Genomic DNA, 24,214 nt, shown 5'->3' with positions numbered 1-24,214 from the left:
GAACGGGCGCAGCCGCTGCTCCGCTCACGGGGATGCTTGCTGCAGCAAAGAAACCCTTTAACAATGGGATTTGTAAGACCACAAAAATGCACAGGAGACAGGAGAACTTAATTATTCTTTACATGATTGTTTTTGACTTGGATACCATGGCTCTCAGAAGGGAATAGCAGTATCAGTCTAATAATTCTGCCTCGGTCAATCCCTTATGATATTTACACAGGGGCTGTGCAATAGCTGGTGGGTAAATATCATTTCTTTGATCGATGTTCGCCTGCGGCACTTCGGGGCCGTTTCACGCTGCTGTTGAGGAAGGATGCGCAGGTCAGCTTCCCTGCCTCGCTGCTCTCCCCACACCCTCAGCTCCCTCTCTGCAAGTGCACTTGGGCTGTCTGGCTCCCTCCAAGCCAGAGCACTTAGTCGCCTAAGTGAACAATTTTTACCTCAGGGAAAAAGGCTAAAATTGCAGTTGTATATGTTTTTTTTCCTACCAAATTATAAAATGGTAGGCTTAAAGCCAGGCATAGCTGAAGCGGCACATTCTATAGAGCAGGCAGAGCCCTCACAGGTTGCACACAGTTTAGGGTATGAATTTTGCCTTCCAATTAGCTGACAAGTTCAGGCCATTTGCATTGCTCACCAATTATCCGCACTCCTGCAGATGCATTTTGCTTTCACAAGTACTCAGCAAAGAGCATACATATGATTTTTTCTTTTTGTTTTAACATCAAGGCAAAGGGACTCGCTCCTTGCGCTCTGCCATCATTCTCCATGCTCGGCTGCCATCAGCTCACACCCTTGCCTCCTCGCAGACCCCCCAGTCTCACCTGGGCATCCAGGGGGCAAAATTTCAGCTGGGGCGAGCAGGCGTTGTGTACACAAACCCTCGAGGTGCAGGAAGGCTGGAGCCCCCGGCTGCCCCACGGGCACCGGCGTGAGCAGCCACCCCACGGCACAGGCGAGCTGAGCACGACAGGACGTGTCTTGGTCTACACAGTCAAGGTTTTCCTCCAATATTTGTTACTAATACGTTAATCAGATCTCACACACAGCCTCTCATTGTATCGCTCGCTCTGTGTTTGTACAGTAATTAATTCTGACTGCAGTGACTCCATCAGCCTCAGGGATCGCTGCCTATGTGCCGGCGCTTGCAATGTGATTTTGGAGGATGCCTGAGTGAAGCAGCGATGTTTGCTGTGTGATTTCAAATTGAAACTTGATGACAAATTGATTATTGTTGAAATGGAAGGAGCGTGGCGCGCACAGCCACACACAGCCCCCCCACGCAGCCCCGTCCAGGGACGAGGGGCTCCAGGAGGCTCTGAGCAGCGTGCGGTGGCTGGAGGAGCTGGAGCACAGCGCCTGCTCGCCAGCCGGGCACTGAGCCTTGGCCCTCTTCTTGCCAGAAGCAGAAAAACCGAAGGTGTGATGTGGTAAAGGCAATCTGAAATCCCTTCCCTTGGGGGGTGTCTGCTCCCATCACGGCACGCCTGTAATTCCCATCAGACCTCATCTGCTGCCTGCACATTCATCAAGGTTGAACTGTGCTGTGCAACGTGCATCAAATGAAAGCCAAATACTTTCTGAATATATACAGGTTGCTATTGCATAAAGGCAAATATAAATCAGACTGTTCTCATCTAGCATTCGTGGCCACATCCAGCCTGCTGCACCATGAGTAGAGCTCACCTGGACAGAGGTTGCGCTGCGCTGGCTGGGTATCGGCGTCGGGGGGGAGCACGCGTTGCCCACCCCTCGCTTCCCTCTGTACCCGCTGGCTGCGGCTGTCGGCACTTCCAGCACAGAACGTCACCTAGTTCCCCCTCCAGTCCACCGTGAAATCCTCCCGCCCTCCAAGCAGCGCAAGGTGGGAGCTGCTGTTTGCGGTGTCTCTGCAGAGCCTCCCCGGCAGCGTTTTGGGGGTGGCCGTGGGGAGCAGCATGCACCCGGCTGCGCTTTTGGCTGCGTGGTTTGTTAAGTGAAGTGCTGGAGGTGATTAAAAGCGTTCCCGAGAAATCCCTGCTTTCTCTGGGCAGCGTTGGGCAGGCAGCAGGCTCGTCCTCCCAGCCCTAAAACTCTTGTTATGGCACCAAGGTCCCAGCGTGTCCTCTGGAAAGCAGCTTTCGAAACACCCTCTGCCTCCGTACCCCTTCCCCTGCTGTTCGCTCCGCTGTGCGAAAGAGAGATCCAAACCCCGACTGTTAGCATGACTTTACCTTGCATTCGGCTTTGGGAGGGGGATTCCACTGGGAATGGGGCAGCAGCTGCTGAGTGCCAAATCAGTGGTGACCAGGAGCCCCGGCTCAGCTGGCACGAACCCCCCTGCTCTTTGGAGGGCAGCTGAAAATGCCCTTTCCCAGGACCCCCAAAAAAGTGCCAGGGAGCACCCGGAGTGTTCAGGGCACAGTGGGAAAGTCAGGCAGGAGCTGCCAGCCCTGCTGCCTGTTTCTCTCGGGGAGGGCCTGCCTACACCAAGAACTGTATTCTTCTAAAATCTGGTCTCTTTATCTGGCTTTCTGCATTTCTCATTCAACTGCGAAGAAACTCTGCATGCGGGGAAAACGACTTTGCTCCAAGGAAACTCTCATTTTCATCATCAAATGAAATTCTTCCCTTAAATCCCAGGGAGAGCACAGTCCTGTTGAGGGTTTATCAGGCAGTAATACCTTCCTGATGCCACCACGACATGACCGGTGAAGCTCCTCTGGTCCTCTCGGGAAGCCTGTGGCCCTGCTGTGACCGACTGCTTTGAGACACCCTGTGGGAGTGGGTATTTATTTTATTTGGAAAACGGATTAGTTATCTGCTGGTGTTTCTGAAACTCTCCTGTACTAAGACATACCCCCGCATGGGGACACCCAGACAGCCCTGGGATGCAGGGTGCAACAGGAGGCCTTAGGGACGGTGGGATCTGGGTTTTCAATTAGCTGAACAGTGATCATTAGGGGAACTCGTGGGGCAGCAAGATGTGCATGCCACCCCTTTGGAGATAACAAACCTTTTAATGCTGAGGCAGACCACGCTGGGAATGGCAGCTGAGCAGGGCCGTGAGGTACGGGGACGCCTTGGAGGGCTTTTCTGTCACTCGTCTCCTGCAAACCTGGGACAGTTTTTAAACCAGCATGGCTCAAAGCAACCTAAATCCATCGCCTCCAGCATCAAACCACCTTGAATATATATTTATCTGAGAGATGCCCACCAGTGGAATTAAGTCGATGTTCATTAGCTAATGTGGAGGTTTTCTCATGTACAGCAGCCTGAACGAGCTTGGGATGCGGCACATAAACCCCATTTTAACTTACTGACTCTGTGGCTTCAGTTGCAATTGGCCTTTCAGGGGTAATCCAAGCCGGTCCACTCGAGTTGTTGCAGAGCTGCGCACAGATGCTTTTACGCTGATTTTAACCTGGTTGATACCGGGGTGTATAACACATCTGCTGGTTGACGCCCTCCCTCAAGGCTGCCCAAGGCTACCACAAGGCTCCGCTGCTCCCAGCAGCTTGAAGTCGGGCGCTCAACTGAGCGCTTGACCCTGACTGATGGGGCTGCGCTGGCCACACAGAATCATAGAATCATCAAGGTTGGAAAAGACCCTTAAGATCATCGAGTCCAACTGTTAACCTAGCACTGCCAAGTCCATCTATACCATGTCCTCGAGAGCCACATCTATCCGTTCTTTAAATACCTGTGGGGATGGAGACTCAAACCACTTCCCTGGGCATCCTGTTCCAATGCTTGACCACCCTCTCGGTGAAGAAGTTTTTCCTAATATCCACCCTAAACCTCCCCTGGCGCAGCTTGAGGCCGTTTCCTCTCGTCCTATCGCTTGTTACTTGGGAGAAGAGACCGACCCCCACCTCGCTACAGCCTCCTTTCAGGCAGTTGCAGAGAGCACTAAGGTCTCCCCTCAGCCTCCTCTTCTCCAAACTGAACAACCCCAGCTCCCTCAGCCGCTCCTCACCAGCCTTGTGCTCCAGACCCTTCACCAGCTTCGTTGCCCTTCTCTGGCCACGCTCCAGCACCTCCATGTCCTTCTTGTAGTGAGGGGCCCAAAACTGAACCCAGTACTCGAGGTGCGGCCTCACCAGTGCCGAGTACAGGGGCACTGTCACCTCCCTGGTCCTGCTGGCCACGTCACCCGCAGGGCCCAGCCGCCCCTGCCCCTGGGGCAGGACACCCATCCCCTCCTTTGCTTCTGCTCCGTCTCGGTGCGTTCAGCAGCACCAGCCCAGCTCCAGCAGAGCCCACGCGTGCATGTGCGCATCTGCGTGCGTGCGTGTACGAGTGTGTGCACGCAGGGGGATGCTCGTGTCCGCTTTGCAATACTTCCACCTACAGAATAAAACCCAGAACGGCAGCGGGAGCAGCCAGCAGCAGCCCCGGGAGGCGATGGGTGCACAGCAGCCCAGGGCGGCCCAGCTGGGCAGGGGTGCTGCTTTGGGGGACTGGGGCAAACCAGAGGATGTCTGCAGAGGTGCTTGTGAGCCCCTTGTCCTCTCCAGCAAACCTGTGAAGAGGGATTCTCTTTTTCTGGGACAAAAATGGCAATTTTTGCAATTTTTTTCCCTTCCACTGGAATATAAAGACTTTTTTTTCAGGCCAACTTTTCTAATTTTAACTTCTTTTTTTTTTTTTCCAAAATGCCCCGCTGGTCTGTGGCCAGGCAGGAGATGGGACTGGAAAGCTGTTTCCTTTATAGAAGTGTTTTTTCCTAAGCGGGGTGTAATCACCGGGGCTCCGCTGCGACAACAGCCGAACGCTGTGCGGGCACACGCCGGCCCCGCTGCGGGGAGGGGAGCGCGGGGCACGGGGCGGCTGTAGCAGCTTCGGTCCCTGCCCCAAAGAGCTTGCAAGCAACAAGCTTGTGCTTTGGAGGGGGAAGAGCAACAAGGAGCACAGACAGGAGAGCCGTGGCCTTGGAGGCTCGCAGATGGGGCCGGTGTGAAATGATGGATTTCACAAACATTTCCTGGCAGGAGCAGTGACCGGGGAAAGATTTTCCGGAAAAGGGACCCTTGCTGCTGTCATTAACAGCAGCGCACAAGGCACGCGCTGCTGCACCCGCTGCCACTAACCTGTGGGTTTTGGGGGTGGCAAAAGCCCTGATGAATACTTGTTGGGCCAGTTTCCATCAAGAGTATTCTTAGATTGTTCACTATTTTTTTTCTTCCCAAACCATCCAAAGCTTTTGGTCCATCTACATCCTTCCAATGTCTGTAACAAAGCTGAAAGTGAAGGACAGTCACAACAGTTTGAATTTACTCATTTGAAATATTTGCATCATTATGTTGAAATATTAGTCAACGCATTTTAACAAAATCCTTTTTCTGAGGAAAAGCAATTCTGAGGGCGAGACCAACCGAGCCAAACCCCCCCACCCGAGGAGAACCAGTTGGCTGGCACATTTCCCACCAGTTCCTGTGGGTCTCTCTAGGGGTCTCAGATCGTCAAAGTTCAGTGGTAGCACCTTATTTCCATCACCGTTTTCTAACAGCGGCTGCGGCATCAGGCGATGCAGGAATACTCCGTATTTCCCAGGAAACCATCCCCACTGCAGCACACTGACGCTGTCAGGTGTCTCCACCACCCCTCAGCCCCTACCTGCCAAGCTCCTCTTTCACCCTGCCTCGTTTCCCGACAGACTTCCCATGGTCTCCTTTCGCTTTGGGTTGTGGATCAGACTGGGTGGCTCGAGGCTTTCACAGCCGCTTGCTGTTAGAGCAATTCTTTTCGGATGCGTCCAAGCCGTGGGGCTGTGGCTCGGGGCAGTGCGTAGCTCCTGGTCCTGCTTCGCCCCGGCTGCCATCTGCCGCTTCGCCAGGACGACGTCACTCTGTTGGCATTGAGCACATATTTGCCTGTGGCCATCTGGGTCCGACGGTGCGGCCCGAGCAACCTTCCTGCCTGCTGGCAGCAGCAGCCGGCTGTGCCCCGCCGACAGCCATCACTGAAAAGACTGGAAATATCTTTCATTGCGTTTCATCTGCATGCTCCATCACTGGCTTCTTTGGCATCCCAGTACTTCCATCCGTGCTGGTGAGAGAACAGGCACGGTAAACCAAGCCTAAAGGGATGGGGCAGAGGGAAACGGGTGCTGTATTGCGGTACAGCCCGGGCCAGGAAAGCCACTGCATTCCCCCCGGCACGCAGGGTTTCCGTTGGAAATAGCATTGCAGCAGGGCATTACAGAGCCTGTTTTTACCATAAAAACATTTCCACTCTGAAGGGTAAAAGCCTGAACACGGTCTCACTGTGCAAGCGTGTCACATACTGCTGTGCGGAATAAAGCCCGTGCAGATGACGACGAGCTCGGTCAGAAACAAAAAATCTGTGCAGGGCGCTCGAAACCCTGGCTCGTTTCTCAATCGCATCTGCCTGCTATTTCCAGCGCCCGGCGTGGCTGCCCGGGTCCCTAGCGAAGGCTCTGGGCAGGACCTGCAGTGAGGCGCTGCTGCCTTGGGCGCTTCTGCCTTTGAACGTCACCTTCAGTGGCTCACCAAAGCCACCACATCCTTCAGAGATAAGTTTCAGCTGATGAAGGGTTCCCATAAGTGACTCGGGCACATGGAAGATGCTGAAGAATTTAAAAATAACAAGCATTAAATACTTCTCAACTACTGAGATATGTCAGCGTAGCCTCAAGTCAGCCTCAAGTGACTCCTGGAGGTCAATACAGATGCTTAAAGATCAAACAGCGCTTTCAAATGATTAATTTTTGTGATTTAATGAACACCTAAGGACACTTTGAAGTCTCAGGAGAGACATATGAGATCTATTTGTAAAAATAATGCAGCACCTCCCTTAAAATAGGCTTGGCTGATGCTTCCCAGTATTGTTGATGGCTGCTGCGCCAGACCTAGCGCTGGCGCGCGACGCAGCAGAGCGAGGCCCTGACGCCAATCCGCTCCCGGCACGTCGCTCAGTCTAATCAAGCCAAAGAGACGGAGGAATTCACAGCGTGGCGGCGGGATAAGGCAACGAGGGGGAAGCCCTTACTGCGGCGTGGCTCAGCCGGAGCCAGGACGGTCAGAGCCCGGGTGCTCCCGGCTGTGCCCAGCGGCCGGGGCGGCTCAGCAGCCCCAGCCGCGTGTGCCGCTGGCTCCTGGGTACAGCCCGGTCACCAGCTCTAACCGTACTCTCACGTATTGAAGGATTAAACTGTTGCTTGCCCGGAAGCTTTCTCCTTGACAAGTCCTCCTGGTCATGGGACACTGACAGGGCTACAGCCATCCGGGACCACGATCCCGCTTCCAGACTGCTCCGCTCCGAGGACCGCACGCCACCGCCCGAGGGGCCCCAGCCAGTGAAACAACTTGCTCCCCGCTTTGCGCCTCTCGTCGCTCAGACCCCCAGCACATCTTCTCTTCCTCGCAGCACCGACCCGACACACTTGGGCTTCGAGAAAGATCCGCTGCTTCCGTTTCGGTAACCAAACCCATTTATTTTACGGCCTGTCGTTGGCAAGGACCTTGCGTGGTTAAGGCTACCATCCGTAAAGCTGGCTGGAGACCTCTTTTTTTTCCCCCTGTGGAAGAACAAACGCTGAACTTCCCGCTAGCTGGCTGCAAGCTCCCAGCGTAAGCAATCGGCAGCAGCTGGTGTCTAGACGGCCAACATCACCAGATGTTCCAGCCTTACAGGGAAGCTCCCTTCGGCTCTGGAGCGAGGGGCACTGGAAGCACGGAAGGGTGATGAGTGCTTACGCATAAACACAGAGAGGCTGCGCCCTCTCCGTGTTTCACTCCGATGCACAAGCTCTGACATTGAACAGAGCTTGAGCCAATTGTGCTGCTACTTCAAAACTGGGGTTTTATCCCTGCCCCAGACTATCTAAATACTTGTATCTAGGGAAAAAAGCCACCTTGATTTCCATAGCAACAAATAATTTTTCCTGAAAGCAACAAACATGTGAAATACACTTACTGCAGATTAAAAAACCCCACAGAGGTAACCAAGAAACAGAGGAAGACATTTATCTTTTACCTTTTTTTCCGAAAAAACTTAGGCGCTTTTTGTATTTCTCGAGAACAGATGCAGATCGGGCCTGGCGGGATGCTGGGTAGCTGCTTACAAGAACGTACCAGTTCCAGCGAAGCTTTTGCTCAACCGCATTTTGTTTTTCTTTCCCTTTTGAGGTCTGCAGAATCGGCGGCCAGGCTGGCACGTGCTCCTGGCAGCAGGCGCCTTTCGGTCCCTTACCCGCTCGTTTGGCCTCGGGCTTTGCCCTCTGCCGTGCCGCAGATGAAGGTACCCGGCCGGGTCTCCTCGGCCAGAGCAGCTACGCTGGGAGAAGCGTTTCGGGAGAGGAAAGGTCTTTTTATGCTGCATTAGCTACAAAGGGGCACTGGGCGAGCCTCTGGAGCTTGCCAGCGAGCACCTTCAGGCTTAAGATTTTGTTACTACCCGGGCAGCAACTGAAAGAACAAAACCGAATTCCTCCTCGCCCATTTCATCTCTCCTTTCCCTGCAACTCCACCCACAGCTCCCCGGTGGCGGCTGACAGCTCTGGGCGGCACAGCGGCACCGGGTCCCCTTGGGGCCGCCGGGCACAGAGCAGTCAGCACGGGGACCCGCGCTTTTAACCCCGACACCTCTGAGCCCGAGGAGCCTCCCCAGGCTGCGTCGGCGCGACCCTTCAGCCAGCACGGCAGCACGGCAGGCAGCGGGACGCCGCTGGCAGATTTGCCCCAGGGAGCTCAGCTAAAAGCTGCGTAAGCATTGCACTTGCAACAGGATCCTTCCTTCTACCACCAGCATCCTGCCGCCAGTCACGAAAGACGGGAAACAAAAATCCCCAAGCTTGATCCCTCCTTGGCTTCTGCAGCAGCAGCTGCGGCGGGGCAGGGCAGAAATCCCCCTCGCCAGGGGCCGGGGAAGCCGGGCAGGAGCAGCCCCTGCGGGGCTTGTGAAGCGCAGCTCCTCCCCAGCTCCCCCTCGCCCTCCCACCGAACCCGAGGCCTGCGCTCACTTGTCCCAAGGGCTGCGCGGTGTCGGGAGCGGAGCTGGCCTCCCCGCGAACGGCACCAACTTCTGAAGCTTCCCGAGTCTTTCCTTTGCAACAGAAGCAGATCGATATCCCACACGTCCCGTTAATCTGCAATGGTCCAAGTGATGGCATTTACGAAAATTCTGTTTAGTTTCAATATATTTGACATCCAACAGGCAGTAAAAAAAAAAAAAGCTTTATATTTTATTTCTTGTAAAAATCTTTTAACACATGCAGACTAAAACCAGTGTAAGAAAGTATCCACCATCGTTTAAACAAATAACTATACTTAAATATAAGTGTCTGCAATTGACTTGTATAAAAATAAGGTACATTTTGCTTTTTTACAGAAATCCATTCTCCAGTTCTCATATCGATAAACAATACACGACTAATACATACGATTTAACCTGATCGCTGTTTTCCATCAATCCGATACTGCTAAGGTATTATGTGCAAAAGTTGGTAACACTTTCTTTCCCAAAAGAAAAATCTTCTACGCATTTTAGAAAAATCAGATATTGGGTTTAAATTAATCAAATCCTAATCGGTTCCTTTGTTCTCCCATAACGAGTCCATTGACTGGATTATATACAGGCTTAACTAGAACCTGCGGCAGGCGCGAGCCTCAGCGCCTGTGCCTGCCGTGTCCCGAGCGGCCGCTGCCGTGGTGCTTGCCTTTGTGAGACCTCTCGAAGGAGCGGGACCTCTCGCGCCTGTCTCTGTGGTGGCCCCGCTCGTGCCTGTGCTTCTTGGCCGCATCAGAATGATCCCTGGATTTGCTCTGCGAACGGGAACGAGATTTTTTCCTTTTGTGACCGTGTCTATTTGCGCTCTTCAACTCTTCCCTGCTATGCTTGGTCTTCAGGTGCGGCGAGCCGTGGTTGTGGTGTCGGCGAGGGCTGCCGCTGTGGCTGCGGGACCTGCTTCTCGATCTCGAGCTGTATGTCCCAGACAGGCTCCGCCTATTATTGTAGCTTACAGAAAAGCAATACAAGTTAAAACACGACTTCCACACAGAAGGGGGAAAAAAACAAACAAACAAACAAACAAACAAAACCAATCAATGCTTAGGAACTTCCAAGTTACTGGAAGAAATCCAAGACTCTTTCTCCCACAGGGATAGCTGATGAGTGATAACGACCGTCCCAGAACGTGCTTTTGAGTCCAGTTCCTTGGACAACAGAAAGCCCAAACCAGACCCAAACCCGGAATGCAGCACCTTTCGTAATCGTTCGACCTTGTCAAGAATCCTCCCCTCGACACCAGATTGCAGATAGGTTATTGCCTTTTTGTCCTTCGGTGATTTGACAGTCAACAATACTTAGGGCAACACTTCATTGAGATCCAAGCTGGCAGTTTCCAACTTAGATGTCAGTCTGAAGATTCTTTAAATATATATATAATGCCAGCAGCTACCACGGCATCACCCCGCACAGCCCCCCCCTTCCCCAGTCACAGAAGAGAGGCAGAGTACTGAAGAGCCAGACAGCGCATCACGCAACGCTGACAGAAGATACGCTCTCCCAGGCGCTGGGAAGAAAGCTGCACCACGTGAAACTGGCTCCTGTGGCGCTTCTCGCTACTTGAAAGGGGATGGAGCTCTGAGAGACTGCTCTCATTTGTAATGGGTTCCTTGGGAAGATCGTCAAACGGGGTAAGATGACCTTACGCTCACTCCATCATAGACTCATCGTGTACGTGTGCAGTCCGGATAGCCTTAAGCTTCCATTTTACAGCAAAGCTTTTACAGCTTGAACTATTAACGGCACCGTTACCAACAGAACTGCTTCATGTCAGGAACTGAGAGCCTGAAGCCAGACCCAAGTCTCACACTTTTGCTGGCCAGCAGTCAGAAGCTCGTGCTAAGCACCTACAAGCTACTTGGAGTGGCCCTCCTTCTTAGAAGGGAAAAGCCCTTCTGAAATATCCCAGAGCGCTAATTATGACAAAAAAGACACCCCCCCCCCAAAAGCCCTGCCCCTCCCTGCAACCCCCCCCCAACGAAAGATCCACTACTTACTGCCGCCTAGGAGTGTGAGATCGAGACCTTGACTTTGTTCTTGACCTCGATCGACTAGCACTTCTGCTGCTTCTACTTCTCTTGCTTTCTTTTCTCATGCTTGGAGCGGGGAAAAAAAAAAATAGGGTTACACTTTTGAGGTACTTGTTACTTCCATGACGTAGCTCAAAGTAGTTCGCTGTACTTCAGTTGAAGAAACCGTTTTTACAGAAGTCAGTCTTCATCAGGAAGAGATTTTTACCTACCCATTGTAAGGGCTCTTCGAAGCTTGCTGCCTCTCTTCTGGCTCTTTTTTAATGGTTTTGGTATTCAGAGATACTGGAGTCTTCTCTTCAGTTTTTACTTCTCTCGGGGAAGCTAAAAATAAAATTTAAATTCAAAATTAGGTATTTTATTCACAGACTTTGTAATAAACATAGTCATAGACTCTGTAATAAACATACTGTATCCTTTATACACCTTTACCAGTATTTGCACAAAATGTAAGTATGAACTCAATAGCTACTATTTCAGTCCATCTTTCCATTTATAGTGCAGTCCTAGAAGAGAACACTGGGGTGAGATGCCCGCGGGGAGACGCGCAGCAGTTTAAAGCCAAGTGTCGGCAGGGGGGAGAACACTGTGACCTTCAAGCCAAGCAGCCAGGCTCATCTGAGATTTCATCCACCAGGGCCCAAGTGGTACATAATACAAGCTGCCCTTATGGCCCACAAATACATAAATTATTACCTTGACAGTTAATTTCCAACACTATAGAAAGAATTAAGACTGAACAGCAAAATTACAGATTTCATTTTTATATTAGTGGTACAAATATAATGAATAACAAAAACTCATTTAGTTTAGAAGTCAATCTGTCTCTACAGCCAGTTGATACAGCCAGAGACGGACTCACTTTTTCACAGGAGGGCTACTACACAACAACGATGCGTTTGTATCTGGCCTGCTGACAGTAAGGCAGAGGTGCTGCATTATAACTTACACCACAGCTTCCTAACTCAACAGGGTCCAGAGGTTTAACGGAAAAAATAGAGAAAGGCAGAATTCTGTCAGCAGCTTTCCCTCAGTTTGTCAGCTAGCAAGAAGTCTTCCAAAACCCCACCAGAGGTCCTGCTTTCACTCAAGCTCTTCTAACCTAGGGTCCCACTTCACAGAAGTAAGAAAAAGCTTTCATTGTTTAGTGAGAAATTTACACTTGCCAGCTCAAAAGACCTCTGGAAACTCAGATGTATTGTTCTTAAGGAGAAATAACAGTTACAAATATTGCTTTCTCAGAATACGCTCTGAAGTTCCTGAAGAGGCCATGTAACAAGCAAAGGTCTGTGCCTTCTACTTTAGCCACCATCACTGGACCAACGCTCATCATAGCCTTTACGTTTTGCTGGTAGTTTACAGATCAATAGCAGCATTAAGAGGTAAAAGCACCAAGACAAAACTGTCTGTTCTGTGTCTCATTAGAGTTCAGACAGATTTATTGGCTGGTTCAAGACACACATTACAACAATTTATTCACTCTGATACCAAGACAGCACTGGGACCTTCCCTTCTCCATTTCCTGACCACAAGCTGTCTTCCTTCACTGCACTTGAACAGTTGACAAGTACATTAAAGAAAAGCAGAGAAAGCAATTTTCAGATACCTGCTGCAAAAGGAACCATGAAAGCTGTTGCAACACCCTCCCGCAACAGATTACATCCAGAGAGTCTCTCTTTACAACACAGCAATATACAGCAAACTCCTGGGTCTAGACATTTTCGTAACGCAATTATCTCAAGGGTGCATATTATTAATATATCACTCTCCCATCTGTGGAAGTATGGAATAAGGCATCCTGTTTCCCTCTAATCTGCTATTTCAAGGTATTAAAACTGGTTTTAAAATTTGTGTTTTAAAAAAAGAAAGATTTGTCTTTTCTTAGTTCTGTGAGAAAGCCCAAATTGTGAACAGCTCAAGAAGCAAACCTACATTTTTTTTAACACCTTGGGACATGGATTTAGAAGACTTATCAAATAGTGTTAATGCAAATTTCTGTTCAGAAAACAAACTTACATGGTTTGGACGCAGGAGAAAAGCCACCCAGTGTTGAGAGTGCTGGAGTTCCATCCGGATTTAAACCTTTTGCCTTCAGTTTAGCTTCCTGTAGTGCCATTTTCCTCTTTTCTACTTCTTTATCCAGGAATTCGTAATTGGGCTGTTAAAGTAACAGTGTGGTAAGAAGCTGAACTAATGCAATTCGTATTTTATCTCATTTCTGAAAAATACTCAATTATCTTCTAATCACCTATCCAGTAATGTGACTAACTTCCATAATTTGTTCTCACGCTCCCCTTAGAGAAGCAGCCACACAGCAGAGTCTTTCCAATTAGCAGATTTGCACGCAGGTGTTCCCGAACACACTTAAGACAATCATGAGACAGCTCAAGCTGCACTGAACACTGAATAAGAAAAACAAACATCTCAAAGTTACCTTCTTTCTGGTATAGAGCTTAAGAGTTGTTAAGCATATCTCCTGAATCTCCTCTTCCGTGGTGCCAAAGAGCAAGAACCAGTGAGGACGGGTAGGTAGTGGAATCTGAAAATAAAACAATTGGGAGCTTAATAATAGAGATTACAGACCAGACTTTTGTTTTAAATATTTTCATTAATTTTCTTGAAACCAAATTACTGGCAATAAAAGGCAATGCTAACTAAAGACAAACGAATACTCACCTGCAGAGCTCTAGCAGCGAGATAAATGCAAGCACATGCTATAGTCTCTGGCTGAAAGCGAACGAACACATTTGTTCGAAGGCTGTCATTCATATAATTCCTAAAAAAAAAACAAATTTATGAAAGATTGGATCTCAGGTTTACATCTTTTTATTTAGAGGATAACGATACTGGAGACTCAATTGACTTTATTATTTTTTCTGTTATTACATTAAACACTTGGTTTCTTTCCAATTACTGTATTTGATGTTTACATTTGTTACTTCTGCAATAAAATTTGCACCGTTGCCATTGTTTTGAAACCCCAATGCAAGTAGTAGGATGTAATGGCTACTTCCTAGGTAGGTATGTTAAATCATACCATGAAGTGTCCATTGAGTTAACAGTCTAACAAGTACTTTTTATCTGTCCAGCTGTTTGCTTTAAACACCAATGTTCTTGTATTTAAAAATCAATATGCTTAAAACTCAAACGCAAGCGTGAAAGCACGGTATAGTTTTAACCTACCATTTTCCAGAGGCTAGATGCAACCTATAAAGTTCATAAAACATTGCATTTAAATCCTACGTGTGCCTTGAGTCACATTAACTTCATCCAGAGACAGAAGCATCCAATCTGCTCACTGAGTGTTGGAAAAAGACCTGTAAGTTAGTAAGGGGTCTCCTGGTTCACTAAGCTACTGTTCTTCCACCAGGGTGGCACTGCCAAGCAATACATGCCAAGAGATACATTTAAACAGCAGAGACCTCCATCGATTTCTAAGTTACTGAGCTACAGGAAAGAAACGAACAGCAGTCAGTAAGTATTGACTCTACAGAAAACCATGCCCAATATGGCTTCTAAGTACGGCATGCTGCATGCACTGTAATTTTCTTTTTTTTTTTTTTTTTAAACCTTAAGTTTAGCCAAACACTAAATCAACTAAATAAATGTTGGCAGAAAGTCTACCCCATGTGTCTTTTAAATACACTACAGTATACAGTAGCTAGGCAACAAATACATTTAGAAACATTTTTAACAGTTACTTCTAAAAGCAAATATACAAATCCTTTCGACACCCAGACAGAACTAGAAGATGCTGCCCGATGGATATGGACCACTTCAGTGAATCTCGGATGAGAGCTTGCACTGGGTTGGCTGGAGAGAAGGGCAGCCAAACAGGCCATCCCCAGGTCATGGGCTGAGGTGCAGAGGGCAGAGCTCTATGACTTACCATCATGGACTACCCTTTAATTAAAGAGTAGAAAAAAGAACAAAGTTAAATTGAGTTCTCCATTACTATACTGGAATCAAGCCATGAAAATAGTAAGCAGAAACAAGCACTAAAATATTTTAAAATAAGTATGTATTTGTGTAATAACTTACATCTCATTGCTTTGCATATGGATCGTCAGGCTTGTTATTTCTGCTACTATTTTCCTGGCTAGGAAAAGAATGGAAAATAACAACTTACCAGGCTGTCTGTACCAGGGTTTGATTACGTTCACATTCTAAGACTTGTAAATACATAACGATGATCTGAGGAATAAGGGGAAGGGGAGGAAAAAAAAAAAAAAAAAAAAAAAAAAGGACTCAGTTTTAGCATATAAAGCAAGAGTAAGGAATTAACTATGTATAGCCAAACAGTATTCCAAAGCAACTGTCTACTCCTCCTTTTCTAACCATGCACTGTAAGCTCACGTCATCCAATCATGTTCAGACAATTCTTTATTTTACTACTTTCCTGTGATTTTCAAAACCAGTCACCTTTAACATTTCCCAAGGAAGCAATTTCTACCAAAGTCAATATGACAAATTATTTGCCCAAGCACTCTGGCAAAAGCATTTATGATAACTACTAAGGAATAAAGAGAAGAAATCAGGTCATTTTTACACCTGCGTTTCTCGTCCCACAGCTCGCAATGATGCCATCAAGGTGGAATAATATTTACAATTATATTATTGTTGATAACTCACCTTATGCGGATGCTTGACATGAACACAAAATCCCAACTCCTTCAGTACCCTCCTTTCTGCTTTGATTACTTGATTTTTGGTGTTTATGTAGTTCTGATCAAGTATCAGGGGGCTTGGAGTCCTATAGTTTGCAAGAAATAAAATCAAAACTGTTTTGCATATCCAAAAATAGCGGCATCTCTGTTTTCCCTTCCAACCAACTAATGGCAACAGAAACCGGTTTTCAACTCCTGCAAGCAAGTTTAAGCATTAATCTTGTGCTGTCCAAGTTTAGATAAACTAGTTTAGTTTCTGCTTTTCACTAGCTACAGATTAGATGGCCAAGATAAAAAAAAAAAATACTCTTTTGTGTATGTAAACTACGCTGGTCCAGCTGCTGGAATGGAAGTCAACTTTACAGCGAAGATCTCAAAGAACCTTTACACTTCATGACAGAGGTGGGGGAAGGAGTGTGATACAGCTACCTTTGCTAGGTAGGGCTTCAAAGCAGAAATAAGCTAGAACAGGTTTTTGTACCGATATTAAAGCAGCAAGCTTGTGCTTTATAAATTGCAGTTTCCTATGCAATGGAAGAAAAGATTATTCAGATCTTCAGAGAACAAGACAGCCCTGCTACTGTGATATACAAAAAGCCTAGTAAAGCAAGAATTTAACCTCTGAAATTGTGACAGATCTGCCTAATTCTGAATACTGCACCCACTTATCAGTGGATGTCCTGTCAATTCTGCTATTTGCATTTGCAAAACAAGAGCTCATTTCACAAAGAAAGATTCCTAAGTCTACCACTATCAAGTCCTAATTCCTTCCAAATCCAACACCTGAACCCTCCAAAGCATTTCTTTTAACTAAAATAACTTGCTGTATGCTTTATGCACAAGCGTCATACTCCGTTTTGTACTATTTTCTTTGTCCATGCTTAGACTTGACCTTTCAACATTCCACATTGTGTATTTTAATCCACTTCCCTCTAAAAACCCATCGGCTTTTTCCCCTGTTTGTAATATGCCTTACATATTCCACATGCTTTCTAACGCAGAAGAATGGTTTTGCAACTAGTTACATTCTAATAAACCACAGTCTGTTTACATGATAAACCTAGTACACCCCAAGCGCTGGTGACAATTTATTTTAAATTGCCTTCAAAAAGGAAAAAAAAAAAGTAATGCCAAGCGGATTCAAAATACAGCTTCTGTTTTATCAGACAAAGTACTTCACTACTAACTTGTCTTTCTTGATTCCATGCAAGTTCCACAAGTGGGTCACACTTCTCTTCCCTGATAAGTCACAGGGTAGAAAAAACTCAAAAAACCTCGGTTCCCACCCCAGGAAGAAAGGGTCATTTTAATTACAAGGCTAGCTGAAGGGCTTCCCCACTTCAATAATCCACAATTTATGCTAAGACTTCTGCAGTCACCTAGAAGGATGCTTATTACCATTGGTCAAAGGATACAAGCCATCCATTTCACTAATACAAGGCATCATATTGTACAATCACACACTTGAAGTGGGAGCTCCCCTGCTCTTCCCACGGGGCTGAGAAGCAGCTCCCAGGAGGTTTGAAATGAACTACTGCAGCTTCTCGGTGCCTGGAAGGACCTACAATTCAAGTACAAGCCTTACTACTCCTGTCTCCTAAAAAATGCAATGTTCTCCATGTTACCAAAAAAAAAAACTTATCTGGTTAAGGCTTACTCTCACTCATCAGGGCAAGTTTATAAAGTTTGTGATTTCAGCTACTCTAAATATAACCCAGAATACATTTGTGGGTTTTTTTTTTTTTCATAAATTAACTAGAAAAGAAAAACTTTTAAAGCTTCTTTAAGTTAGCAACTTCTGTAGAGAAGCTATGATTTTATCTGAATACTCAAACACTACAAAGGCTTTCTGAACACAAGGTGCTGGACTAGAAGAACCAAGCTGAAGTTCTTCAAATCAGTGAAACTGATTCACTTCCCGTTGATTTCAACTATACTGAGGTTTATAACAACATCTCTTCCAATATCGCTTTACACAATTTTATCTAGAGATCACTGGCATTAACAGGATCTGCAAGGCATCATTCAGAACGAGTTTAGGTGTCCAGGCTCAGCTTATCTTGTTAGCAGAACACTTCATCAGAGGTGACAAATCTTGCATGAAACCGTTAGGGCAGCTATGACTTCCAGTCTAAAAAAAAAAAATCAACAGTGGGACAACATGACTGCATGGGATCATCCAACAACCTGCCACAGGATTACTATCTTCCACATGTCTTTGCATTCTCTGAAAGCTACGTAAGAAAGTCAGCATTTTGAAAACACAGTAAGGTAGCCAGAAGCGCAACAGGAAAGACCGTGAGCCTTACTGCATTTTACGTTGTCACTGTCCTTCCACAGGGCCATAGGATCAGCACAAAAAGTTCATCCTTTGGTTGTACATGTTCAACAGCAAAGCAACAGGGAACTCAAAATTAAGACACTCAAGAGTGTGCTTCACTCTGTTGTCCCACGTCACTCTAGTCACTTATGACACACAAGTTCTAGAGATCTACAGATCTAAGGAAGCCATGAAAAACATCATTTATCCAGACAGTATTTCCAGACACGGAAAGACAAATGCAGCATTTTATCCACTTACGCAAAAATAAAAATCTGCAGAAGACTTTACTGCACCTTGTTACCGGCAAAAGAAGATTTACCAATTTAGTACTTTTGCCATAAACTCCGAAGTGCTGGTATGCATAATTATTTAGAAGTTGGAAACTTCAGAGACTTCCCTTTGGAAAAATTCTTAGCTTTCCTTCTGAGAAAAGAAAAAAGAGGAACTTTGCTACTGCATTTGCTGCACTTAGAGTTCTCAGTCCAATTAGTAATCATTGTAGGACCAAGTAACAAGCCAGAGAAAAATAATTTATAAGCTTATATATTAAATATAAGCTTCAAGCCCTATTTAGCCAAGTAGTATTACAAATTCTTACAGATCAGCACTAGAGCTCCAGGCACGACTTTGGGCTTAAGAACAGAGAGCACACAGCGCCCATTCTGGTAAGTCAATCCCACACTTAAGTCGCAAAACTTCATCAGGATTTAGAGATTGCTTAACAACCCAAAAGATCAACACACACTGTAACGTGTTCGTAACAATAAATTAGTAACAAATATCCTTTTTTTTTTAAACCCCTCTGACAAATGAAACCTAAGTTCTCAACACAGCTCCAGCTTCATTTGATGCAATATTAAAATTCAATGTCTTTGGAATGTCTTAATACTTTGGAAGAAAAGCACCCTGCATGGAGTTTTGTCCATAATGCAAAAAGTACTTCTGACAAGTACAGCATAACATGAGCATCTCATTTCAAAGTCCAGATCTCTCTTATGCCAGTCAGTAAGAAAGAAGAAAGCGAGTTCTGTGTTTGTCTCCAACATTGTAAATACAAGCACCGTAGATTTATAGAACAGTTTGAAAAACACTAGTGTGTATTATTAATACAGGCCACTTCCAACACAACTGCATGAACCTGTTTGCTGCAACAGAAGCAAAGAACAGCTGACTGAGCATCTCAAACCAACATTTGTGAGATTACACAATGACAGGAGTCACATTTGGTTCCAGTCTCATAAGGACTTTCTGCAGCTTTCAGGCACATTTAAGGTAAAGAAAAATCAACTTTGAACTACATTCTACATGTTAAACAATAGTTGCACTTTGCTCAGAACACAGATGTTTCGGCACATAGTTTTTTAAAAAGCAGTGTTTTCATAATACGAGCTTTTCTCCATGCACACAAACATTTTTACATGCAGTACTACATGACATATGCTCGTGAAAGATCCAAAAGAAAATATGCTTGTCCAAAACACTTTTTTAGCTTTTTCTTACTTCTCAGTATTAGAAATACCACCTAGCAGTAACTCGGTTGACTACAGGTCTTACAAAAAGAAAATTCTAATGCAATTCCCAGTTCTACAAACAGGTACATATAAGGGACTGCTTACATAGTAATTTATATAAATAGCTTTACAAATTCAAGACTTCTGCATCCTTGTGAAGGCATGTTTTACTATGAATTCAAACTGCAATTATACAGAGCCAGAAAGTGGAACTAAGAACCCAAAACTGTTTAAGAAAGCAAGCAAGCCTACTCAAACTACTCAAACTTCATGTGCAGGTTAAGAGCTTCAGTTAACAGAAATACTAGACTAGAGGTGAAAAGAAAGTACAGCAACCTAACTGATTGTTTCAGTTCTGGGTTGTGTGTAAGAAACTAGCTACGGCCTAAGTGTTAGCTTCAGGTAAAAAAAAAAAAAAAAAAAAAGATTAAGCTAGTATTCTAAAAACCTGGACAGCAAAGAAAAAAGCTTATAACAAGATACAGGAGTTCTTCCAAATGGTTCACCAGCGGCCAACCTGTTAGTCCCCCGATTCCAGTGACCTATTCTCAGAGCACTGGCTTCTCCTTGGGGATTTTCGATACTTCACTCACTGTTGCCATGACGACAGCTTCATCTTTATGTACCACTCCACATCACCCAGGCTTTGGTAAATGTAGCTGGTCGCTGTATAGTCGGTTGCAAGGGAAAAAAGAGTCGAAGTTAATAACGTGTACAGATTATGTAATTGTAATCTTGTAAAAAGTACAGAAAAACGTTTACATCCTGCTTGTTAAAAAAAAAAGAAAAAAAAAAAAAGCCAAGCCTGAATGTCAGACTTCAGCATTTTAAAGATTAATTTCATGCAGATTCACTCAGAATCTCAGAGCAACAATACCCATTTCTCCAGAAAATAATGGGTAGAAGTGCACGATTTCTCGACATGATGCATTTTAGACACCATGTAACATGCACAAGTGACATTCTGATTTGGAACAGGCTAGCTGGAAAGATTTAAGTTCACAGGTTAAGTTCAGTTTCTCTGATCCTTTGCACAGCACAAAGAAACAGCTAATTTATATTCTCATTGCAAACAGAAGCATTGCATACGATTAATTAACCTTCACTGTCTGGATCAAAGCCAAAACACCAAGAATCACTGAACCAGCTTCAAGAACTCCAGTAATCAGACTCCCTTATCATAACTGTGGTAAGGAACAATACCACCAAGTTCACATTCAGCGTAACTTCACAAAACCCTGTCAGGGCCATCAGGAATAACAACTTTAAAAAAAAAAAAAAAAAAGAACAAAACTAAGTTCCAAAGTATAACACCAAATCATTCTTCTTTTATCTAAAACTAACTAGGAAAAGACAAACACAAGGCAGTAAAAGCAAAAGTTTTAGATGCAACAGAAGCATAACCAGGATAAATACACCAAGAAACAGCTGGTTTCCCTAAGGGATTTCTACTCCTCAAAAAAGGTTACACAACACTAAAGTTTTGATTCCTGCTGTAACCTGGTGATACCGAGCAGAGAAATGAAAGTGTGAATTTAAGAATCTAGCTGAAAAAAAAAAAAAATCTTTTTGTAACTATGGATTACCTTACACTTTAAGCAATTGGCCACTAAAAGTAAAGCTACTTCATCACAGCTGACATCTCCAATCTCACAGACTACAGTACTGCTGCATGACAAATTTAAAGAAATTTTGCATTTAATAGCAACTTTGAAAACTCCTTCCCTTCAACCATTCCTTGTTCCTTCCAATCAAGTCTATTTGCTTTACACATGAAAACACGTATCGCTTTACACACAAAAAAGCAGCATTAGGCACTCACAACTGAGAACAGCTGAGAACTCGAGCAGACAATTATCCAGATCTGCACACAAATCAGGTCAGCTTACACTCCAACTTCACCGACACAAGCACACGGTACCGTGAAGAACACAAGTCTCACTTTTTGCAATTAAAGATGCCTTCAGCTTCCAAGGCTCAATTACTCATTCCTTGTTGAAGTGGTGTCATTAACGCTGCAAACACTGTAGGCCAAACCACACTTTTTTTCAGATACTTTCTAAAATCGTTTTTCTAAAAGGCAATACTATCGTCACTGGGAAAAGTTCAGCTTTCACCTTTAGTTAACTGATACTCGATTGGCACCATAACCACATTTGGACAGCTACATACTCACAAGAGGAAAGCATTAAGACTACTGAACATGGTTAAAAGTCCGGACAATACACAGCAACCCACTACTTGGCTACTCATGCCTAAGACTACCTTTCAACAACTACAAGACATCAAAAATCAATTAGCAACGGACCTAAAACTACAACCATGGACCAAAAAACTAGAACCAATACTCGTGACTTGTAGCTATATGAATAATGAAAACTGGTCTACCAAATAATCAAAAGTAACGGCAGAAGAAGTCAGCATTGAACTGCACTGCCTACACAGCAGCCAATGAGCACTCCCTTCTCAATTTTAGGTCGTTGAACTTAGCCTGGAAAAATACTGTGAATTGAAAACTGGAGTGTACATTAGTGACAACAGATGCTTATGTTCGTAACGAAGCTAATCTTACCTTTTTGCTCTTAACTGACGCAAATGATGAAACACATTGATCACGTCCCTTATACGACGAGGCGCCTCTTCGATCTTGGATGCGAGATTGATGCAGGCCATAGCAACAATCTGAAAGGAAGCCCCATTTCCGTAAGAAAATGATTTTTAATCCCGATTAAGACTAGAATTACACCACTGAAAAAAAACCGTGGCCTAAAGGCTCGAAGAGAGCAGCCTGTTTGGCGTGTGGCTGGCCAAAATCACTGCTCGCCCAGAACAGCGCCTAGCGCGCTCCTCCTCCTCTTCCTCCCTCCTTCTCCCCCCTTCTTCTCCCCCTCCCGCCTCCCCCGCTTCCCCGCCAGGCCGTGCCGCGCTCACCTCGAAGCTGTGCTTGACGAAAGACTTCGAATAGAAGAACCGATGAAACAGCACTTGCCCCGTCGCCATCGCCACCTTTGAACGTAGAGGGAGGGAGGAGGAAGAGGGAGCGGGAGTCAGTCACCGGGCCCAGCCGCCGCCGCCGCCATTTTGTGTCAGGCACCAGCTGGCGCCGCCGCCCCCCCGCGCGGCCGCCTCACACGCCCTTCCCGCCGCGCCACAATGGCGGCGCCCGCCCGCCCTCTCCCCCGCCCCGCCCCGGCCCGGCCGCCCCGGGAAGGCGCCGGGGCGCGCACCCACCTGCGGCAGGCGGAGGAGGATGCCGGCCGCCTGGATGAGCTCGCAGCCCAGGATGCGCAGGTCGGTCTCGCACTGCAGGTCCAGGCCGTCCTGCATGGAGGGAGTGGGCGAGAGCCGCTCCTCGGGGATCAGCGAGTGGTCGATGGTGAGCGACACCTCCGAGTAGAGCCGATCCCCGATGAGGATGCCCGGGGCGGCGGGAGCCGGCGGGGCGGCAACGGCGGGGGCGGCGGCGGTGGCGGCGGCCGGGGGGGCCGGGTGTGTGGCGGCGGCGGAGGCCATGACGGCGGAGCGCGTCCGCACCCGGAGCCGGCCACGCACAGACTAGCGCGGCCCGGCGCTGTGACGCAGCACACCGCGGCGCCTGCGCGCGGCACGCCGGGAAAAAAAAGTCCGCCGGCCCCGCCCCGCCCGGGCCGCCAACGATCGCCGCTGCCCCGCCGGCGACCGGCGACCGGTAACGCTGCCCCGCTCCGTTACAACGCGAGCGATGCGGAGGCCGAACCCGCGCCGTCCTCGTCGCCGGGGCCCTCGGCAGGAGGAGCTCGCCCGGGCGTCGGTGGACTCTCCCCCGCCTGCAGGGCCCCGCGGCGAGCGAGGAAGGAAACGAGGACACGCGTGGGCCCGTGGGGAGGAAGCGGCCCCCCCGGCTCTCGCTGCGCTGTGGAGGTTTTTTTTTTTTTAAAAAACAGCATTTTCCACTGCAAAAAGTTTTAAACAGTGAAAAATAACGAACTGCGCAGATGGAAAGGGGGTTCCGCTGGTTAAACTGCGTTTTAAAGGCCGTGTAGGTTAACTGGTTCGTGCCCTGGGTGGAAGCTCAGCCCGGAGCTGCTGTGGGGCTTTTGGGGCTTGCAGTGTGTCACACGGGGGAAAAAATCCATAAAATTGAGCAAGGAGATAAAACAGGACGGCGGTGGTGCAATACTGACAGGAGACGGGCCGCGCATTTCCAGGCTGGAAGCGTACTCCAGCAACAAGTTACCTTCCACTTCATTTATTAGTGAGGAAAAAAAAAAAAAAGCAGCTACTGCAGTTTAAGCCACTGTACGTAAACGCACATTAAGCGTTGGGGGGACGGCCCCACGTTCGCCCCGCCATACCCCAGGACGCGCGGATCCTCGGCCCCCCGGACCCGTCACCCGCGGCAGCAGCCGGTGGAGCCAATTCCAGAGGCCGATTCCATGCTCTTGAGTTTTACTTGCTGGAAATTTGTTATTTTTTTTACAAGCGATGACTTCTCAATTGCATCACGTAAGGCTGTATGGTGGCTCTGCTGATTTCTGATGACAGGCGCACCACAGATGCGTTTATTTCCAGTAAGAGAGTGCCTGAGAGCTGGAAACAGGCCTGTTTCAGTGGGCTAGGATGTTGTTACTTTAATAAATGTTTCCATTGCATTCTTATGCGCCGCTTGAAAAAGATTATTCCGACAAAACACGG

At 47.1% G+C, this 24,214-nt stretch overlaps 1 protein-coding gene across 3 annotated transcripts; it reads right to left on the bottom strand.

Annotated features, from left to right (window-relative positions):
- Positions 1-4,574: 4,574 nt before the first annotated feature.
- CCNL1 (cyclin L1) lies at positions 4,575-23,784 on the bottom strand. Of its 3 annotated transcripts, XR_014229080.1 has the most exons (13): positions 22,772-23,784; positions 22,472-22,546; positions 22,113-22,222; positions 15,672-15,792; positions 15,169-15,233; positions 13,716-13,815; positions 13,474-13,578; positions 13,056-13,197; positions 11,252-11,363; positions 11,007-11,105; positions 9,662-9,960; positions 7,981-9,091; positions 4,578-7,522 (listed from the first exon to the last, which is right to left on the bottom strand). XR_014229080.1 is itself a non-coding variant. In XM_082320634.1 (12 exons), exons 1-12 carry the CDS (start codon positions 23,051-23,053, stop codon positions 9,087-9,089), a joined length of 1,515 nt encoding a protein of 504 aa, XP_082176760.1. In that variant the 5' UTR covers positions 23,054-23,784; the 3' UTR covers positions 4,575-9,086. The 3 variants fall into 3 exon arrangements, 2 of the variants coding, with proteins under 2 accessions (XP_082176760.1, XP_082176759.1); XM_082320634.1 differs by having other exon boundaries at positions 4,575-9,091; XM_082320633.1 differs by lacking the exons at positions 4,578-7,522; positions 7,981-9,091 and having other exon boundaries at positions 9,175-9,960; positions 22,772-23,783.
- Between the last annotated feature and the right edge of the window lie 430 nt (positions 23,785-24,214).

The sequence above is a fragment of the Platalea leucorodia genome (assembly GCF_965183815.1).
Source record: "Platalea leucorodia genome assembly, chromosome: 8".
NCBI classification, from domain to species: Eukaryota; Metazoa; Chordata; class Aves; order Pelecaniformes; family Threskiornithidae; genus Platalea; species Platalea leucorodia.
The sequence above is the reverse complement of the archived record's forward strand: the minus strand, read 5'-3'. Positions and strand labels throughout refer to the sequence as shown.